The sequence below is a fragment of the Lissotriton helveticus genome, chromosome 11 (assembly GCF_964261635.1).
Source record: "Lissotriton helveticus chromosome 11, aLisHel1.1, whole genome shotgun sequence".
Classification (NCBI taxonomy): domain Eukaryota; kingdom Metazoa; phylum Chordata; class Amphibia; order Caudata; family Salamandridae; genus Lissotriton; species Lissotriton helveticus.
The window spans coordinates 164,685,825-164,707,923 of record NC_136072.1 but is presented as its reverse complement, the minus strand read 5'-3'; the positions used below and the strand labels follow the sequence as shown (position 1 = coordinate 164,707,923).

The 22,099-nt window shown below is 43.2% G+C and overlaps 1 protein-coding gene across 1 annotated transcript in view; it reads left to right on the top strand.

The window, feature by feature from the left end:
- LSG1 (large 60S subunit nuclear export GTPase 1) overlaps positions 1 to 22,099 on the top strand; it is a 99,666-nt gene that overhangs the window by 43,710 nt on the left and 33,857 nt on the right. Inside the window, exons 8-12 of the mRNA XM_078666297.1 lie at positions 1,139 to 1,537; positions 14,730 to 14,831; positions 17,129 to 17,272; positions 18,114 to 18,237; positions 21,938 to 22,017. Coding sequence (XP_078522423.1) covers positions 1,139 to 1,537; positions 14,730 to 14,831; positions 17,129 to 17,272; positions 18,114 to 18,237; positions 21,938 to 22,017 — 849 coding nt within the window. The remainder of the gene's footprint in view (positions 1 to 1,138; positions 1,538 to 14,729; positions 14,832 to 17,128; positions 17,273 to 18,113; positions 18,238 to 21,937; positions 22,018 to 22,099) is intronic.

Below are 22,099 nucleotides of genomic sequence, written 5' to 3'. Positions count from 1 at the left end.
GCAACTGATATGTTCCAATCAGGCGATATCGAGGACTTGAGGATTGTAATCGTATTGAGGATCGGCATCTAGTAAACCTTAAGTATACATGAGTACAGTCTGAAATATCGAGCCTTGCGAAGGAGTATTGAGCTAAGACTGAGGGTGGGACTGGTTTGTGTATGTGTCAAGAAGCGTAGTGGCAGCACCAGATAAGCAGTCGCGGCAGAGCCAGGGATAAACTTTCCCAATATGTTTTTATTCTTCTCAGTAAAAATTTGAACAGCCAATGTGTTTTGTTCCCTTTGAAGGAACTTCGCCAGGGCAGAGAGTATGATCTGTGGACCTCCGAGGGTTCCAAGTAGTGGGCAATCAAAAAATAATAAGGAGCGCCTAATCCAATTCCTAATGATATTTTGGGCCAAGTTCCTGTTCATATGGTCTATGCTTAGTATTCAGACCAGTCAACGCTCAGGTTCTCAATATGGCTCAATAAGTAATAACATCAAATCAGAAGTCCATATGTTCACTTCAAAGGTACAATACCCCAATCCTTTTTGGGTAATCAAGTGAAGATGTGTCCAGAAGTGAGCACAATAGCATGAAAATTAAAGTCAGAAAGTCATATTTGTCGACAAGCAAAATTTCAGCTGTCACTCGCCTGGATAGTAGATGTAGCCCTGATACGCCACCAACTTTCCCAATCAGGGCGATAATAGAAAGGAACTAGCCGTATTGCTTCCACTCCCGGATCAGATGGAAAAACTGGTTTGTGTATGTGTTGGGGGGAGGGGGAGGATGGGGCCAGTTAAAATAATATTTGATGTCTACAACCAAGACGAAGACAGTGTAGAGGTGGAGAGAAGGTTTACAGTATCTTCTTACTTAAGATTGGTAAGGCTACTGAACAGGTCCAGCTGTCTGCTCTGGAGAGGGGTTCTGAGGAAGCAAAAGCAGCCAGTCTTTGAAAACAAAACAAAGGATAACACATTGCCCCTTTTCAGCTTTAAAGGTGTGCGCCAACCTTTTTATGTTTACTAAAGCAAACTTGATTATCGGTTCACAATGGTAAATGTTTTATCAGATGATTGTATCCAGTCCCTTTATCAAATAACTGTGCTTTTTAGAACATTAATTCCACTCTTATTTCCCTTATCAGAGAGAAGAATTTGAGGATGCAATTGAAGAACAAAGTGAAACCGAATCTGAAGGCGAAAGTAGTGAAGAGGACCACAGATTAGCAATTGGTTTACCAAACTCAGCGTTGTGTGCTAATGACGGGCAGGAAGACACGTCAGGAGAGGGCGAAAGTGATGAATATGAGGACTGCTTAGACGGCGATGACTGGCAGACCTGCTCTGAGGATGAACGGAGCAATGAAGACGCTCAGTCCTCAGGTGAACACTCCGAGAATACGCCAAAGGCGAGCAGCCATACATGGAAATGCAGAACCATCTGCAACTACAGCCACCTTGTGACAAGCGAAGAGTTACTGCAGATCTTTAAAGGTATACATGATGGACAGAAGATTAAAGAGGGAGAGCTCACTGTGGGGCTGGTAAGTGCTTCATCTGGTTTTAATATATTTTTTTTTAAGTGCAGTGTTTCTGTAATTATAGCTATAGTTAACAATGTGATTCAGATGTTTGGCCCTGCGCCTCTAAACCATTGGCAATGTGTTGAGGCAGTATTCCACCATTCGAGCATGGCTTTGCTATAGGAATAACTATCTGTAAATCAGGCTCATCGTGCCTCTAAAACATAAAGCTAGGTCTTTTCCTTTAGAATATTTTTACAAAATACCCACTGCAGAACCTCCTTGGTTGTTCGTCACACAACTCCTTTTCCTGATTTATTTGGAACCCTACCTCAGGGATCCTAGTGTCTTCTATATCCTGTATGGCGAGGACATGAAGATCAGGAATTTAAAAGAGATGTAAAGTCTTCTCCCCTTTTTTATTTCCTAGAAAGATTGAAGCATTTTTACCTTAGCCCTCACATGCTTCTGTTTAAGTTAATCAACCCTTCACCTCCGTATATGTCACACTAGAAAATGAGTGAAGCTTTAACACATCTGTCTTATTGGCGTGTAAAGGAGGATGTATTTATTATTATTTTTTTTAAACACTCGTAAAAAAGTGATACACGCGGTTGTACGAAGGCACAACCCGCTGTGGCGTGGTGTGAAAAGTAATGACGGACTGGGATGCAGCCCGATTAATTACTAGTGGCTGAGATTAATTCAAACATTCCATCCATCACTTTTTGTTTACTTTAATATGTCACCCTAGGTGTGACGGGTATGCCCAGACGTGGATCCTTTCGGAAACATGCCCGCTTGTGACTTGGCAAGATCTCTGGCATTGCACCGAAAAATCTGGAACTCCCTTCCAGTGGAAACAAGACTGATTGCCCCAGTATTGGAACTTTCATAGATTCCCATGCTTTGTATCATTCCCCGTCGTCGGAATGGGAGCCTCGGTAGTATAAAAACCATAGAAACAAAAGAGAAACCTAGGCCTAGGCCTCATCTCATTTTGTATTCTATCCACCTCCTTTTGTAAAAAGAGACCAAACTTTTGCCAGGACCAATCAGAGCAGCCTCACCCTCTAGAACCTTCCTGAGAGAGCTCAGAGCCTCAGATTTTTCTACCGCACGTTGTGCTAGGGAGTCTCCACTGAGCTCTGCTCAGTTTTCACTGTTTTTCTACTTATTTCTTCAAGTTTCTGCTTCAAATCGTCATGTCTGACAAGGAGAAGAAGGCCTTATTCAGGTCCTGTGCCTCTTGTGGCAAAAAACGTCTTTTTGTGGAGGATAAGCATGATAATTGCATTTATTGCTTATATCCTGACCACAAGGCCACAGACTGCAAGATCTGCAGGACTTTCTCGAACAAGACTCTTCGGGACAGAGAAGGCCGGCTACTTACCTGGCTTCAGAAGATGAAGACACGCAAGGAGGTGCTCTCTTCGGATGAGGAGGATTCCGTGTCTGCTGCTTCCTCGCAAAGATCAAAGAAGAGGGGTAGGTCTCCCCCTGGTTCTTCGACATCTGAGCCCCCTCTTACAGCCCCTCACAAGATCTCTGACAGGTCTGAGAGGGCTGGTCCCCTTCAATCTCCTCACGAAAGTGTAAAGGAGAGGCAGGGACAGGCTACAGCAGTGGTGCCAGCCTTAAAGGACAAAAAGGAGGTGGTGATCCTTTCTCCTCCGTCCAAAAAGATCAAGCCCAGTGATAAACACTCTACTGGCACTTCAGGATCTGGGCCGGAGAAAAAACAGCGTCCGTCGACGACGAGAACACCAGGTACGTCGACGACTGTGACTTTGGCTAAAGTTCCCGCTGTTTCTGTGGCTCCGTCGACGGGCTCGTCGACGGTAGCGGTGTCCACGACGGCGACTTCGTCGACGTTCAAGGTTCCGAGCTCGTCGACGATGATGGCTTCCACGTCGACGACGACTAGCAGGCCGCTGTCGACGGCCGCAACGACGACGAAGACTACGTCGACGACGACGGCTTCCACGTCGACGACGATGATAATGACGACGAGTTCGTCGACGAGACCGTCGGCGGTGGTCCCATCGACGACGAAGATTGTGTCGACGAAGGCTGTGGTGCCGTCGACGGTTACATTAACTGATGCTCCGACGACGACGGTGTCGTCGACGAGACCGTCGACGGTCCAAAAAGTGCATTTTCCAGTTCAGAGAATGAAAATCACGCCGGAGATGACGTCTCCGCGACGAGTCTCTTCCCATCTACCGACAATGCTGTTAGATGATGAGTCTGACGAGGATGAGTTTCAGGACAATTATGGACCTGCCTATAGTCCCTCGGACTTGAACGTAAAGTTGCAGGAGACGGACACGGAGGAGTATTTCGACCAGGCAGGTGGCCAACAACTACATCCTTATGTTGTGGAAGAGCGACATCCGCCGAGTTTGGGACAAGGCATGGTAGCCATGCCCTCCTCTCTCATTTCGGATCTTCAGGACATGCTTCAGGATTATCGTAAAAGGTTTCTGTCAGACCCTTCTGGACAGACTACGTTTTTTCCACTTCCACCACAGCCGCAAGTGCAGCCGGCTACTAGTGTTCCGGTGGTACCCTCCACACCACCGCCAGTGACACCTTTGGCCCGGGTTCCCACACCAGATCCCGTACCACTGCCCGATGCCCATCAGGATACCTCTTCGGATGAGGAGGTTGTTCCAGTGGATCCCTTGATGGATCCTTTACAGGACCCTGACCCGGATCAGGGGGACAATGACCCGCAAGACCCAAATGCTGCTGGTCGTGACACTTCCATCTCCCCTCCGGTGGATATAGGGGGTTTTCATCATCTGATGGAACGGGCTGCTAAGAGGTTTGGCCTACCTATTTCAAGAGAGGAATCGGAATGTTTCCTTTATGACTTTAAGGAACAACACCAACGCTCTGTCAAATCTATTCCCATTATAGAGCATGTATGGGAGGAGGGCATGAAGATCATGCAGAGTCCTGCCACGGTGATTCCAGTCCTCCCCAGGCTGGAGAAGAAATATAAAGCTCCTGAAGGCAGTCCAGCTTGCCTTATTGGTCAGCCAAAGCCTGACTCGGTGATTTCTCAGGCGGCACAAAGCAAGTCAAAGAATCCGTCCACACCGTTGACCACTCCTCCGGACAAAGACGGCAGACGTCTGGATAATGTTGGAAAACGGTTTTCCTCTATGGCCAGCTTACTGGTTCGAGCGGCGAATGCCCTTGCCATCTTAGGCCGTTACGACCGCCAGATGTGGTGCGACATGGAACCCTTCGTGGACCTATTACCTGAGCCCACTAGGGAGGACGCCAAGAAGGTGCTGGCGGAAGGAGAGAAATCGTCTGCAGAAGTGATTGACTGCGCAATGGACATTGCTTCCACGGCCTTCCGGGCCTTGGCCGGCTCCGCCGTCTTACGGCGTCAGGGTTGGCTGAAGGCCACCTGGTTTCGTCAGGAGGTCCAGAACAGAGTCCTAGACCTCCCTTTTGATGGGGAGATGCTGTTCGGGAAGCATGTGGATGATACCCTACAGAATATCAAGAAGGACACAGACACAGCAAAGTCCTTGGGCTCTCTCACCTATCGCAAGGTCCCCTTTAGGGGCGCACGAGGGAGAGGATTTACATCTTACAGAGGAAACCAACAACGTTTTTCCTCGCAGTCTTCCCAGTCATATAAACCCCATTACTCGAATCAGCGACAAGGGCAATCAGCATCTTTCTCTCGCAACCCTCCGCGAGGCCGTCAACAGCGACAAGGCCGTGACAACACCAAACGACAATAGCGGCCTCCCGGCTCTACCTGCTGTTCCTCCCCTCCCGATCACATCAGTGGGGGGCAGGATATCCCTTTGTCTGGACAGTTGGATGTCAATAACATCGGACCAATGGGTCCTCAACATCGTGAAGAGTGGCCATACGTTGGAGTTTCACAACTTTCCTCCAACACGAGCTCCGGGCGCCATCCGCTCAGGACATCTAGGATTACTACATCTAGAAGCCCACCAGTTGTTCCTCAAAGGAGCAATAGAACCGGTCCCGCTCTCTCAGAGGGGCCGGGGGTTCTATTCAAGATTCTTCCTAGTGCGGAAGACGAAAGACACTTGGCGTCCCATCCTCGATCTTCGGGAGCTCAACACCTATCTCGTAAAGCTCTCCTTCAGGATGGTCACTCTCCAGGAAATTCTTCCTCTCTTAAATCCAGGCGACTACTTGGCGTCGCTGGATTTAGAAGACGCATATTTCCATATTCCAATACACCCAGCTCACAGACAATACCTTCGCTTTACAGTGGGAAAGAGCCATTTCCAGTTCAAAGTGCTTCCATTCGGCCTTCGATCGGCACCGAGAGTGTTCACCAAAGTATTGGCACCGGTGGCAGCTTTCCTTCGACGACAATCTCTCGAAGTTTTCCCTTACTTGGACGACTGGCTCGTCAAGGCGCCATCTTTCCAGGACGCTTCGCAAGCCGTGTCTACTTGCCTCCATTTGTTCCGCTGCCTGGGCCTTCAGTTGAACGAACACAAGTCAGTCCTCCTGCCTTCCAAAACTGCCAGATTCCTGGGGTCCGTGCTGGACACCACGCATTGTACGGCTCGTCCCTCAGAAGAGCGACAACAAAAATTGATGGTTTCGGCTCAACTACTCTGCCGCAGCAAGGTCCTATCGGTCCGCCAATACAAATCCCTTCTCGGATCGATGTCCTCCTGCATACCATTAGTACCGCATTGCAGGCTAAGGATGCGTCCTCTACAGGAGGAGCTGGACAAGCAAGCAGAGGGGTCGTTCAATGACAGGGTTGTCGTAACATCAGCAATGAGAACAGCGAGCGAATGGTGGCTTCAGAAAAGCAATCTCGCCCAAGGCCTAACGTTCAGGATTTCTCCTTCACCCATGGTGATGACCACGGACGCCTCGTTGGAAGGCTGGGGTGCAGTGCTCCGAGAGCTTCAAGTCAGTGGCCATTGGAGTCCAAGACAGCGGCAGTGCCATATCAATTTCCTGGAGCTGACAGCCATTCGGTTGGCCTTGCAAGCTTTTCTACCCAGAGTGGGCAATCGCTCAGTGCTGGTCCGGACGGACAATACGACGGCCATGCACTATGTAAACAAACAAGGAGGCACCAAATCGCAGACTCTGTCCGCAGAAGCTCAACGGATTTGGGATTTCGCGATTCACAACATCACTCTGAGAGCCGAGCACTTGGCGGGAACTCTCAATGTCAAGGCGGACGCCTTGAGTCGCCAGACGGAAGTGACTCACGAGTGGGAGTTGAATCAATCCATTCTCGACGGAGTGTTCTCAGTTTGGGGGACGCCGACCATCGACCTCTTTGCTTCGCCGGAGAACGCCAAATGCCGGTTCTACGCAAGCAAGGTTCACCATCGGGGGTCCCTAGGGAACGCTCTTTCGATGGCCTGGTACAGCGCGTTCTTTTACGCTTTTCCTCCCATTCCCCTCATTCCTCGAGTTCTCAAGAAACTGAAGGCGGAACCCTGCAGGATGATTCTAATTGCTCCAGCGTGGCCCAGACAATTCTGGTACACAGAACTGCTGCGGCTCTCCCAAGCTCCTCCAATTCACTTGAGGCCCATTCCGTCCCTCTTGTCCAGGAGTCAGGGACAGGTTTTCCACCCGGATCCGAGATCCTTCCACTTGACGGCGTGGCTCCTGAACACAGAGAATTCAGTCATCTAGCTTTGTCTCAAGAATGCAGAGAGGTCTTGGCTCATGCCAGAGCACCAAGTACCAACAAGACGTACACGGCAAAATGGAAGAGATTCTGCTTGTGGTGTCAACGGGAAGGCCTCCATCCTTACACTTCCCAACCTCATCAGTTGCTGCCGTATTTGCTATCTCTGGCTAAGTCTGGTTTGGCACATTCATCAGTAAAGGTGCATCTAGCGGCCATATCAAGGTTTCGACGCAGTTCGGCAGGTCCTTCCTTATGGTCCTCTAGGGTGGTTAAACAATTCTTGAAGGGCCTATTCCGGATGTATCCGCCAGTTTGTCCTCCTCCACCAGTGTGGCAGGTCAACCTTGTCTTGGCTCAACTCATGAAAGCTCCGTTCGAGCCGGTTCACAAGGCAGACTTAAAGTTCCTCTCCTGGAAACTAGCACTCCTCTTAGCTCTAACATCGGCTAGACGAGTGAGTGAGCTTCAGGCACTCTCCATAGTGCATCCATTCCTGCAATTTACAAAACAAGGTCTGGTTCTTCGGACTAATCCCAAATTCATCCCGAAAGTGCCATCTGAGTTCCACTTGAATGAACCGGTGATTCTGAAAACCTTCTTTCCACATCCTTCTACACCTGCGGAGCGTACGCTCCATTCTTTGGACATTCAACGGTGCTTAAAGTTTTACTTGGAGCGCACACGTCCCTTTCGGAAGTCTACTCAGTTGTTTGTGTCCTACAGTGCACCTCGTAAGGGGTTGCCTTTGGCAAAGACTGGCATTTCCCGCTGGATCTCCAGTGCGATTCAATTCTGTCATCAGGAAGCGGGCAAGCCGCTGGACGGCAGAGTCCGTGCACATTCCACGAGGTCGGTGGCTTCATCTGTGGCTCTCTTTTCGGGAGTTGCCATTAAGGACATCTGCAGGGCAGCAACGTGGAGCAGTACTCATACCTTCACGAAACACTACTGCCTGGAATCTGCAGGACGAGATGATGCGGCTGTTGGTCAGGCAGTCCTGCGTAATCTGTTTCATAGAGAGGTGAGCTTTCCCTACGATCCCTCCATCCTGGTGAGCACATTTTGTTTGTTTTTACTGTACTTTATGTATTTTTCTATGGTTATGTGATGCCATGTATTACAAAATGTGTTCATGGTGCTGTACTGCTAGCTATTCTGATACAAAGCATGGGAATCTATGAAAGTTCCAATACTGGGGCAAGAAAACAAGTTACTTACCTGTAACTTTGGTTCCCCAGTATTGGTAACTTTCATAGATTCCCATGCGCCCGCCCGCCTCCCCTGGGAAAGCTCAGTCTTTTTACAGAGTTTGTGGCGGTTTGCACAACGGCTACGAAAATCTGAGGCTCTGAGCTCTCTCAGGAAGGTTCTAGAGGGTGAGGCTGCTCTGATTGGTCCTGGCAAAAGTTTGGTCTCTTTTTACAAAAGGAGGTGGATAGAATACAAAATGAGATGAGGCCTAGGCCTAGGTTTCTCTTTTGTTTCTATGGTTTTTATACTACCGAGGCTCCCATTCCGACGACGGGGAATGATACAAAGCATGGGAATCTATAAAAGTTACCAATACTGGGGAACCAAAGTTACAGGTAAGTAATTTGTTTTCTTCCTTCTACCCTTGCCTTCAAAAAGGAATTCCAATCTCTACTACTGAACAAACTTCTCTAATGACAATGCGCTGATCTTGATGCTATGCTCAGACTGCCTACAAATAACTGTTTTTATATATTTTTATTTTATTTAATTTTATCTGATTTGCTCTTGATGTATATTGCCCTACTTGTCTCACTCGCTACCTAATCCTATGTGAAGCGCTCTGATACCCACCTGGGTCATGTTCGCGCTATACAAATTTAAAATAAATAAATATAAATACAGCACTTCTGAAGTGCCCTCTGGGTACATGGTTTAATAAATCCTGCACTGGTATCAGTGTGAGTTTATTGAGAGGAGCAGTTTGGTAGCAAACACTCCTGGGTTCAGTAAAGGCATCATGGTGCTGTAGAACTTGTTGTCAAGTTCCCAGCCAGTGTGCTCTCTGTGGCTTCCCTGGCACTTACAATATTAAGGAATAGACCCTAATAATGTAGGGGCGTGCCTCCTCATGCAGAAATGCCCACACCTGTAATATACTGCACAAAGCCGTAGAGCTGGTAAGGCCTGCTAGAGAGGTCTTGCCTATATCTTGGGCAGTGCTAGTGGGCATGGCACACAGGCAGTGTGCCATATCGCCTTTGTTGTTTTTTTTGCACCAGGCCATGCATGCTGCAGTGGCAGTCTGCATGGACTAAGTGAGGGGCCCTAAGGAGACCCTCTTCAGTCCCAATGCCCTGGGTACCCATGTACCTTTTAGTAGGGACTTAAAGTGGGCCTGAAGGACCAAATGTGGATCAATTTTAGGGATAGAACACTAGACAGCAGGGACCCAGTACTCTACATTCAAAGTTGCATCAAAACCAGGCACAAAGTGGAGGGGGGTACTGCAACAAAACCCAATTTTCTCACACATGGTATCCGTGCAGCTAAGGTCTAATTCCAAGAGGGTAACTGGGGCAGGCTTCGGACCACGTTCTCATCAAAACTGTAAATATTCTTACAAATTCATCAAACTCTTATGGAATCTGGATGACCCGTTCGAGCACATGGATCCCTGACCTACACTGGGGTCGTGAGGGTGAAAGACCTCTATCCGGAAAAAGAAGGAAACTGCCACTGACCCAAGCAGTTAATAGTGATGCTTTGCCTTTCATTCCAGGCCTGCAGAGTAGTGTTGTGCCTCAGCGGTCTTAGATTCTCAGACTCGGATCTCTACTCAGTTGGGCTTTGTACAGAGTTCACTGTTTATAGGAGTAGTTTTTCTTGTAGGACAGTCCAGCTCCTTGTTTCTCACAGATCACTATGTGAGTGAGGTGAGTCAGGAAAATCAAGTTTTCTATCACTCTGGTGAAGTGAGCAGAAAGCATCCACCATAGCTTCTGGCCATAGCTACATATCCATTGTCTTCATGCATGTGCTATTCAGATTTTCATGTTTTTTTTCCTTGGCATTATACCATAGACTGCAGTGGTCAGCTGTCTCTGGCAGATCCTCACCAGTAATGTTGGTGGTGCTTGGGTCCTGACCATCATTCTTGGGCATGAGTCCTGCATTAACATGCATCCCTTGGCCATTAAGGAGGGATGCTGAAGTTTTTCTGAGCTTGGACTGCCAGATAAAATGTATTTGTCATTACTTCAAGGTGGATAACAAATCTGCTCCCAGTAGGATGCAGAGGGGGGACTCGAGATGCAATTAAGATTGATGAAGCGCCACAAGAAAAGGATCTGGTGGTGGTCCAAGTTGTTCTCTTTTCTAAAATACCATATGGATTGAAGTTCAGTAAAAGCACTGAGATGGGGATTTATCCTTGGCATCATGTATCATCCAACACACATCTGCTTCAGCCAAATCCTAACCTTTCCTGGAAATGCTCGATAGCTGCTATCCTAACTCTGCCAGTAAGTCGGAGTTTGAGTAATTAAAGGCGTCCATCTTGCAATGCTTCAAAGATGAATCACCTTCACAACTGAGTCTGTCACTCGTTTGCTTGTTTATTGATGCCTAGATTTTGAGTCATTGGCCCTTCAGCTCTGATAGCTTTTATAAATAAGTACCGTTGATTTCTAATGTTAGAGCTGCAAAGGCTTTGGTGCGAACACCAGAATCTTTTCTCCTGAATAAGACCAGGAAGGACCTGAATTTGCTGCCCTTGGAACACTGGTTTAAGAGGCGAGACGAAACAGTGCCTCTGTAAATTTTCAAATTTATTTTATTTGTTTGATTAATTAAAATCCTACAAAAAGCAGCTAAAACATTTACAAATATAAAATACTAAAACAATCCGTATGTTCAATAAATTTCGATAAAACTTAGGCATATACGATACACATTAGATTCTATAGTAGTCAATCATTTAAAGTTCTTTTTAAAGTTGGTTCTGTAGCTTCTTATTCACACAGTCCATAAGTTAATCAAGCACAAGCTTCCAACTTTTTTTGTTCAATACAAAGGAATTTGACGAGTGCTGAATTAATTGGTAGATCTTCTGGATTTAAACTTGCCATTAATGCCTGCCTACAAGTCCTTACACCACGTTTGTTAAATAGTTTAAGTATAATTTTTCTTTCAACTTCCAAATCTGGACAAAGACACAATAAGTGTAAGATGGCTTCTTGTCCTGATTTACATAGCCTGCATAGGCTGTTATCATTTATTCGTTTCCATGGTGACAGTGCCTCTCTAGTGAACACAGGTGAATGACCACATCTTAGGAATTATTTTCTGCCAACACATTAGGAAATCTACTAATACATTGATTGGATGCATACATGTGGCTGTTTTTATAGAACAAACTTAGCAAGGAGTAGTAGAGCATTTCACAGGCCAGCAGAAAACATGACCCCAAATTATTGTTTAGAGAGGAGGTAAGGGAGCAACCGGGAAATTCCTCTTTCGTAGGTGTCTCTATGTAGTGCCCTTTGAAAAGACGTGTCTTCAGTTCTTAAATTAGAGGAAGGTTGTGTCAGTTCTGAAAGTTTTAGGGAAGTTGTTCCATGTTCCTGAAGCTTTGATAGAGAAGGCCTAAATATACAAGCTGAAGAGCAGGAGTATCATAGATGGACAAAAATTCTGAAACTCTCCTGCCAAAAGGAGGTGTCTGTTTGCCATTTCGGACTCTATGCTAGTGGGTTAAGAGAGGCCCTGTCCAGTCTCAGTGGCAAGCAAAATAGAGGCAAAGAAGTTTACCCTTTGCCCTATGACCAGACTTTCCTTTGTGTGCACTCTGCCCCATGAAATCTGGTCAGCGAAGAAAAATATACTGCTGAACCTGCCACTTGATTTTAAGTCCAAGTAATTCAACTCATTGAGGCAGATTTCCGATTCTGGCAGTCTGGCATTTATAGCTATAAGTGCAATGTGTCTTCTTGTCACAATTTATGAAAATCAGCCAGCGTGACTTTAGCATTTCTGCCTGACTCTTTGTAGCAAGCATTTAGCACACTGACTTCCAATGGTCTGGAGCAGCGGTGGGTCCAAGCCTGTTGAAACTGGCAACGTTTTATGATATATTTGTGTATTTATGTACAATGAACATACATGCAACAAGTTTATGTAGCGAATAGGTTTCCTGAAAATCTGGGGCTCCTGAACATCTGGGGCTCCTGAACTACATTGGCACAGCTGCTGTAATCTTTTGAGGTATGAGCCTCAAAAGCCTCAGTGGAGAGTTTCTTAACCGCTTCCGTGCGGCGCGTTAGCCGCGCCCTGTGCTGGACATTCCAGAACAGGGCGCGGTCGTGACGGAACCGTTCCGTCATCAGCACAGCTCAGCCGTAACTGATGACGGAACGGTTCCGTCACCAGCATCGAAGGGGTTAAGGCAGTGGAAGGAATTAATACCTGCTGTTCCTGAGAGCTTCTCCCTTTACTCTAACCACTCTGCCTCTCTCTGCTTCCCCATCCTTCTCCCACCTTTAGAAGTTGTGCAAAAAGAAGTGCACTCTTCTTTTCCCTCAAAATGTTTTATAGGTCACGTTAATCTCAAACACTAAAATGGAGTCCATGCAAATTCTCTAAAAGGGAGGAAATTTGCTTCCCATTTTGGATTCAAGCTTTGTATTCCTTGAAAAGGAAGAATTTATTATGTACATCTTCGAGATATCGACATCCTAGAATGAATGATGTTCTTAGATATCCTGGATGTGTACTTTTAGATCCTGATCATGACGTTCCTCCATTTTGCAGTGAATGTTAGATTCTGCCAGTTTGCAATGTTCTTCTTGGGCTCATCCTCACCACATGAGTGCTGTATCAAGTTTTTCTCAGTGTTGGATTTACACCTCAGGAGGATCCAGATGTTTCTACATCAACAATCGTCTACCAAAACCTATTCCTTCAGCATTGACAAAGATACATATTTGTAGAAGACTTTGCTGGCAACTGCTCCTTTTTTATGTACTACTGATTTTACAGACTATTCGATCGCTCCTATTACTCTTTTCCAGTAGAGAATGGCAGTGTCAAAGGTTGTGCTTTTACATTGGAAAATTGAGTGTAGCACGTTTCACAGCAGATTAACCATGATCATTTACTATCAGTGCTTGGAGCCATATCTTTAATGTTCTTGGTTCTGCTGGTCAGAGTGGACACCCAGAAGACGAAGGCAAGTAGCATTGCTATTATTTCTTCACTTTTTTACATTAAAGCTTTGTGTCTTGTTAATTGACAGCCTTGACTACGCATGTTTTTTTCTGAACGTCTCATGCCCACTGCAAGATACAGCACATGAAACTTGGTTGGATTGTGATAAGTATTTTCTTACGTTGCCTTTACAGTGTAAGACTGTGTGACATTTTACTATAGCTTCAGGCCAGTAAGGTTATGGAAGTAGACAAAGTTCCTAATGAAATAACCTTTTAACATTCTTAAGGATTTCCTACATATCGATAATCATGTTACAACTGTGTTGCGTGTGCTTTCATCCATTGCATTATAACTTGTGCAAATGCAAAACAAAGAAAATACTATATTGCTGTTTTTATCTGCCAAACGTGTTGAAGTGTTTTGATAGGGGGGCAGTCGGTGGGGAAGGATCACATGAGTTGCTGAGAGCAAGGGGATTGTCAGTGATTTGAGTGAAAGTCTATTGAGCAGTCAGCAAATAAATTCAACAAAAGCAATCAGTCGAGTTTGTGTTGTTTTGTGATACATTTATTTTGTTTTTATTCTTTTGAACCCGTTTACCGCTGCCGTGATTTTGCGGCAGTTCGGCACTTCCGCAAAACAGGCGGGGCCGTGTCGGCCATTGGCCGACGGCAGCACTAGGGCGGTAGTGCAGACGTCAGCACGGAAGGGGTTAATGTCAACTCATCTGAAATTGGTGGGATGTTGGGCTCGGTAGCCATTGGCTCTTTCAAAGGATGGTACCACATTATTTATTGTTGTAATGTAGATGCACAGCATGAATTCCTTTTGCCAAGTTCAGAATAGTTGAATGACACTGTGATTTTGAGAACTCTCTGCATCTGTGATCTTGAGCAGTAATATGGAGTCGTTTTAATACCTTAAATTCCCATTTATGTTTTAATGATCCGTTGTTTTTGTGTAAGTTATGGTCTTGTTTTAAATAATTTAAACGGAAAAAGTCCGTTACAAGTTTCAATATAACTTTGTAGTATACTCCATTCATTTTCCTTTGTAAAATAAAATGGGTTTTTTGCATCTAGGTTGAAAGCTGTGCTCCAACCAACTGTAACAAGACTGTCTTATAAGTGTGAATGAAAAAATTGAATCCTACCAAAAAACTTAAGAAAATGGTATAAAGCGGCAAACTTAGTGTAGTGTGCTGCTCATTTTGGAAATGCGTACCCTGTCCTCCGAGCACTTACTGTAACTCCATTGTTATATTAAAATCTAGTTGGTAAAGGGGGGTTTCTTTTGTGGTGTTCATTCAATAAGGCTGCTATTTTTGAGAGATTCTTTGATCCTTATCCCTAGGTTGGTTACCCAAATGTTGGTAAAAGCTCAACTATCAACACAATCCTTGGGAACAAGAAGGTCTCGGTGTCTGCCACACCAGGACACACAAAGCACTTCCAGGTACATAACTTTTCCTTTTCTCCTGTGCAAATCAACACCAGTTCAAGTATTGTTGATCAGGGACTTCCTGAATGAAGTGGTGGAGGTTTTCAGGCGAACTTTCATTATTATTTCTACAAAAAGTTATAGTGTTGAGTTTTTTTTTATTTTTGTTACTTTTTATTTCTCAACTGTGCACCGATGTCAAGGAGAACAGTTCTTATTTAAATATTGTTATGCAACTTCCAGTTACTTAATAATGATTTTAAATTTGAAAGATCGCAGTTTCTGATGCACTACAGTCAAAAACAAATCAGATAGAATATTGCTTTGTTTTTATAACATTCATGAAAAAATTTAATGTGCACCGTTCACTTGGTTGCAATTGGAAGAAGAACTGTTATCAGGCCTAGACTGTGTACTTGGTGGAATTATTGGAAGCAAATTGGCTTATGATCCCTTTTGCCATTGAGCTCTGAGATTTAGTGCTGCCTTCTTTTGGGGTGCAGGGGATGGCAATTGAGTGGCACATATTAGAGGTTGGACTAAAGATGACAGCAGCCGCATGCACACAATGTGAGGAAGGTATGTATTCGGAGACCGAGTTTCACGGAGCTGCCACATCTAAAAACACTGTCCTCCTGAGCTATGTTCACAAAAATATGGGCACATGCATTGGAAGCGTAAGCCATCTGTCACATGACAAAATGGTTTCAGAACAATTTCACTTAAATTAGGTTTGTTTGGAACTTTGAAAGAAAAAAACGAAATAGCACTGAGCTGAATAAAATAAACATCCGAGAGAAAAAATATTTTACAATTATAAGTGAATAAAGGATGTTAAGGGTCATTTCCCACTCCTAAAGCAGCAGCACACGCTGTTGTAATTGAAACTGGTTTGAAAAGATGGTGGATTGGTGCCTCGTTTCCGCAGCGGATGCTTCCGCCATATCCCTTGATTAGACATCTAAGAAAAACCTCTGGCACAAATAAAGGGATCTGCGTTTCCCTCCAATTGCTGAGGTGATTGAAAACCTATTTCTTGCCTAACCCCATCCACATTTCACTCACCTTTCCATACAGATAAAGTCCCTGAATTACAGCTGATTACCGCTTCTCTGTATTTTCTTCTTTAATATGGCTTGCATGCACCTGTTCTGCTTACTTTTTAAACAATTCTAAAATGCAAATATTCTTCCTCCCTAAAATTAAAAGTCTGCTTCAGTTCTGCAATAACTAAGGACCTGTGTAATCTTGAAAAGCTGGCAACCATGTACGAGTTAGCCTGACAAATGTATTGTTTTTTATTATAGCCCGCTACCGAGGGCAATACCGATTGTTAAAGGCTCTGAACCAGAGTTATAGACCCCAGACGAGGGCCTATAACGAGGGAGAGGCCCTCCATTCCATAGGCTTCTGCTGTAAGAGATTGAATGACTTCAACAGTCTGTTATTGTGTGAGTCACACTAACTTTGCTGTTCCATAAATCAAACTGTAATGTGTTTAATTCTCATGCCTAGCCATAGGCTTCAATTCGGAGTCCCGCTGGGATAAATTACTGCCTGGTTCAGAGATGGCAAGTGTTTCCACATCCAGTTTTGCTAAATTGTTAATATTCAGAAATGTTCCAAACAATGTTGAAGCCCATGGAAAAAGAGTGCAAAATAAAAAGTTTGTAGGGTAAGTTCTCATGTTCCTTCTGGGCTACTTTTTCTCCACCTGTTCTAGCTGGGTGGTCGTGTTTTTGGAGGCAGTCCCGAAATGGTTGACGCGTTGCATGAACTAAATGTTTGACACTGTTGCTATGGACAAAACCAAAGAAATTGTTTACTTTGAGGAGGACAGAGATTTGAACACTGTAGGAACTCTTTGCATTATAACATAATGCTCATTGCCTAAATCAGCATAACCAACATGCCAAGTGGACTCTCACATTATGACACAGCATTATTCTGTCACCATGGTTTCTTTTATCAAGAATATTTCCGTTTGACTACTAGAAAAATAACATCAACAAGCTTGAAATTACAAGAAGTTTTTAGTAGCTGTCCTCTGGGAAGTTAAAGTAGTCTAACTCCTAGTCTTGGATAATAGTTGCTACTGACTGTTGATGGAATTGGCCAGTCGACTCTGCAGAACATGCTATTGCTATAGGAAATGCAGTCTTCAAAGAGCATGTCCGAAATACATTATCTATTGGTTGAGGTAACCTATTTCTTTTATTTTTTAGACTGGCCGTGTTCCATGAAAACAAATGTTTCATAAAACTGGATAAAATATATATCAAAGCGTTTTCTTTTTTAATCTTAATTTTCAGACGCTGTATGTGGAACCTGGTCTGTGCCTCTGTGACTGTCCTGGTCTAGTGATGCCATCTTTTGTAGCCACAAAAGCGGAAATGATTTGCAGTGGGATTTTGCCGATTGACCAAATGAGAGATCATATTCCACCCATTTCACTTATATCCTTTGTCATTGGTCCACTCCAATAAGTGACTGCAACTCTGTACTACTCACAAAATGCAGTTGTTACATGTTCTAAGAATCCACAAATAGTATGTGTTTAAGTAATAGCTGTTGTCCATCACTGAATTCCTGAAAGTCCCTAGTTAATATTCACTGAATGAACTAGAAATCAGAGAATAGCACTAGGTGTGGGAGAGCACAAGTTGCCAGTTACTATTTAATGTTTTGCTTTGTAATTGATTTTATTTAGCGCTTCGCACCACGGTCCGTTGGTGAAGCATTTTATGGTAAATAGCATGATACCGCAGAGCTCAGGTAACTGTATAATGTAGTTGTTTTTGGTTTGTGAGTGTGTTCTCAGAAGTAGCCATCACATACATTACCACAGACTGTTTGTTAGTTGTCTTTGTTCTCCAGTTACGCCCTAGAAGCTTTGCATGTTAAAGGTCCTCTGTGTCTCCCAGGTGACCTAGAGATGACTGCAGTTTTAATCTCTGGTTTTTATTCATCGGACAGTATTTTTAATGTGTAGAGCAAAATACAAAAGGGAATGGTCGAACCCAAACATGCCAGGCCCACGCTATCCCTAAGAGCCATGCTTGGACTCTCAGCCTGCAGTGACTCCCCAAAGCCAATCTTTGTCCTGTTGCATTGTAGTAAAACTATAGCTGGGTTTAACACGCATTAGTAGTTTAATTGGTGATGTGTGAAAGTACATGAATAAACTGTACTGCATAATATTGGCTCTTTGCTACATCTTTCATGTATTACTTGGAACCATCGGAAAATGTGTTAATACTGACAAAACCAGAACTAGCTTTCCTTGACTAACTAAACGTTTGTCAGCGTATCCCACGGCAGGTTTTGGAAGCAACATATGGCATTAATATCATAAGGCCCAGAGAGGATGAAGACCCTGACCGTGCACCGACCTCTGAGGAGTTTCTGACCTCTTATGGCTGTAAGCGGATATGCAACTTTTTAAATAATATGAAATAAGTCATGATTTTCGGAGGTCTTGAGGGTTGCGATAGCTGATCCTTTTTTGTGGATTAGAGCGGGCTCTGTGAATGTATTAAAACCGCCTGATGCAGAATGTGATTTAAGAACGAATTTACAGTACATGGGACTTGAGTAGTCATGAGTTGTCATTCGGAGGAGTACCCTTATTACCTCAAACTGATTAATACTTTGAAGTCCTTTAGAAAGTGCAGAATAGGTAGCTGACAGTGCAAACGTGCACCCTTTCATTCCAATTTCAGTACTTATAGATAGTAAAACTTCATACAAGAGATGGGAAAAGAAGAAAAAATCCACAAAACTTTAGCTCAATTGTAAGTTTGATTGAACTTTTTAATTAAGATGTTTTTACCCCCAATGTCAAGGCCGTTTTTACGTTTGCAGTTTGATCTTTAAAAAGTATCTGTCCTAAACTGTATCAAACTTGCATTCTCTTTCCCTCAAGATGGTACTGTAGCGATACCCTGAATTGTTGATTTGCTTTAATCAGGAATTAGCCATAAAGTACAATTATGTTTAATGCCAATGTTTATGAAGGTAAATGTCTTTGTTCTATACATAGCATTATCAAAATGTGTATATATCCACAAAACCGATGTTTTGTAAGAGTTGAGTTAAAAAAATATTTTCTCTTTTATATCATTTTTCTAAAAATTCTCAATTATGCATTGTGTACAGTTTCTACATGGCTGCTAATACTTGGTGAAAGTGTACAAAAATGGTAGGAGAACCAGTGAAAGTGTGCATTTCTAAAAATACGTCAAAAATAAAAAAGGGTTTAATTTGGGTAAAATGTCCAAATTTACGTTTCGGATTCATTTCACAATTGTAAAGGAAACAGAAAAGTTATTGAAAAATGCCTGATCCTTTAAAATGATTACTTGAAAGATATTACTTAAGAGTCTCTATGAAACCAATGTCTTTCTTTGTTTCCCTCCATGAGCACACTCAATTTTCATAGTTTTTCAAGAGTATGCAATAACCAGATCCCTCAAACGAGCCAATGCGATCTACTGTTTCCACCGTACTTCATTTTGAAAATTAATTTCTCATTCAAAATCAAGTCACCCAAGCAAAATATACACTATTGCAAGGTGCATAGGTTTTCTAGTTAAGGGCTATATTATTTTTTTCCATTTTCTTGAATTTGAATGTCAATTGCGTCATGTACAGTGGGGCACTTTTTGGTAAAAAAAAATATATATATATATACACACACACATTAGAAAGCCAGATGTTCTAAATGTAACTGTTATGCAAAGATACTAATGTGTACCAAAATTGAAAAACTTAAAGAATGATTGAAAAGATCCAGAATTATCAAAGTAGACTTGATTTCCCTCAGACTGCAAATATCGTCCTGAATAGTTTGGTACACCCACACCTATTCACTCTGGGACTGGAAAGGCTGTCAGTGTTCAAAGCAGTGGGGGCAGGCAGTTGATTGGCTGCTCCACAGCACACTTTGGGAGAAAACACGAAGGGTCCCAAGGAAGGTGTGTGCCGGGCCCCACTGCAGATATATGGTCCGTGCAGAAAGGGCTTCTCTATCTGTGTTATTACAGTCTGCACTCCTTCACTAGGAACCGGGACTTGGAGGCCACCGCGAGGGTGGGTGCATATTTTACTTCACGCATCATTGTGAAGACTGATGTTTTCCTTAGTGTCTGCCCTGGCACCATGATTCCATGCTTTGCTGTCTGGAGCGGAAGCTCTAAAAGAGTGTTTTTCTTTTTTAAGTAATACATTGAACAATGACAATCTTTTACAACTGAAACCAGACTGAATCCTTCCTTTGTATCTTTCAAAAATGAAGTGAAATATATTCTCTTATCTAAATTAACATACTTTGTATATAACTTGTAATATGATTGTTGTGATCTCACTGAACTGATTTGTTTCCTATATCTGCCTTTTAAAGCGTTGTGATACCCGTAAGGGTCTTGTTCGCTCTATGTAAAACCTTCAAAATAAATAAACAGTACCTGGTAAAAATGTGCACCGGCACAAACTAGAGCAGCACATCCTTACAGTAATCGTGCCCAGAGGACTAATTGATTTTTAGCTAGTCCGTATCAAGCTTCTTCCCCCACCCTCTTTGGGGGTGAATTCATACCTACAGCCAGGGATCAATCCAAAGTAACTGTACGCTATTTAAGTCCTAAAAATATCCTGCACGTCTATTTGGAACTTTGCTTCCACGTCAGTACACATTGCAGTAAATTCTTCTGTACGGCTCCCCACAGTCTGGAGCTGAAAGGTATTGTTTTGTGGTGGCAGAGAAGAGATGTAAGAGAGGTGGAGTTGCATCCTTTTGAAAGAAACCCTAGTAGTCTAGTGGCAGTAGATGCACGACATAGCAGTTTAACAAATATCCTGGGAGTGCTAGACAACAGGGGACATCTTCCCATCTCTTGATTCCTTCCCCACCCCCATGCTCCAGGCCTGAAAAACAGGAAGGCTTGGGTCTAACAAATTAAAAAAAATAAGTTGTCTAGGTTTTTTTTGATCTTTGCATTTTATGCTAACATTTCAGGGTGTCATTGCTTGATTTGGAATTCTAACTTAGAACGATGGATGACAATGAACCAGTTACATTTAACTTGGTTGTGTGGACTGTATCAATCAAACTGCCCATCCAACCTAAAATTGCAGTTTAATTAGGAAACAACAGTTAACAAAATATGTACTAGCCTATCTTCAGTCATTGAGCAGCACCCGCATCATATTCTCGGTGGCTAATTTCTTAGTGGCGGCATCTAGAATTAAATCACATAAAGCGTAATTGATTGTAACATAGTGAGTTTTTAATTACACTATTTATGTAATTCATTTCTTCTGATCCATTGTATTGCACATGTTGAAAATGTATCTTTTTATATGTATATAAATGTTTTATGCCTTTTATGATTTTTAACAAATCGAATAAAGTGTATTTGACTGACTGATGTACAATTTTTCTCAAATTATAAACTGGTGCACACCATATAACAACGTTTGCAAGAAGTTGTTGTTTATTGGAAAGGCAAATGGATGATGACTATATTTAAAGATGGCTCAGATTTTACTATTTCTTGTAGTTGATAATTGTGAGATAAATTTGCAAAAAACATACAACATTTAATATAACAATTTACTATTTTAATAACCTTTTATGTATCAAAAATGAATGTCAGTAACAATGGAGATTAACTTGATATTCTGGTACTGGATGGATGAGTGAACTGGTGACCTAGTAAGCTAGGTGACCACATTGTTCCTGGAGTACCATAGTAATATATGATGCAGAAACAAAGCAAGATTAATCAATTTATTTACTGGTCTTGCTCTGCCACCGATGTATTCCAGTTTTAAAACTGAACATCGTGCATGGGGTTTCAGTGCCACATATTTGAACAAGGGTCTTATTTAGAGTTTGGCAGAGAGACTATTCTGTCATAAGCATGGCGGTTATCCCATCCGCCATGTTGCAAGTGCATATAACACTTGTAATACGGTGGGCGGGTATTCGGCCAGAATTTGACATTTTGTCTGCCAAACTCTTAAAAAGGCCCTACATTCTTTAATTAAGGTGCAAACTTGAAAGTGATTAAGTTATCGTTTGTGCTTCGGAAAGTAATTTGGCAGCCTTTTGTTTACAGACATGAGAGGATATATGACTGCTCACGGCCAACCAGATCAGCCACGGTCTGCGCGATATGTATTGAAGGACTATGTCATTGTAAGTAGTCCTTATTTATTAAATATTAATATGTTTTCTTGTATTTGTTTCGGTCTGAACTAATATCAATATTGTACGTAGA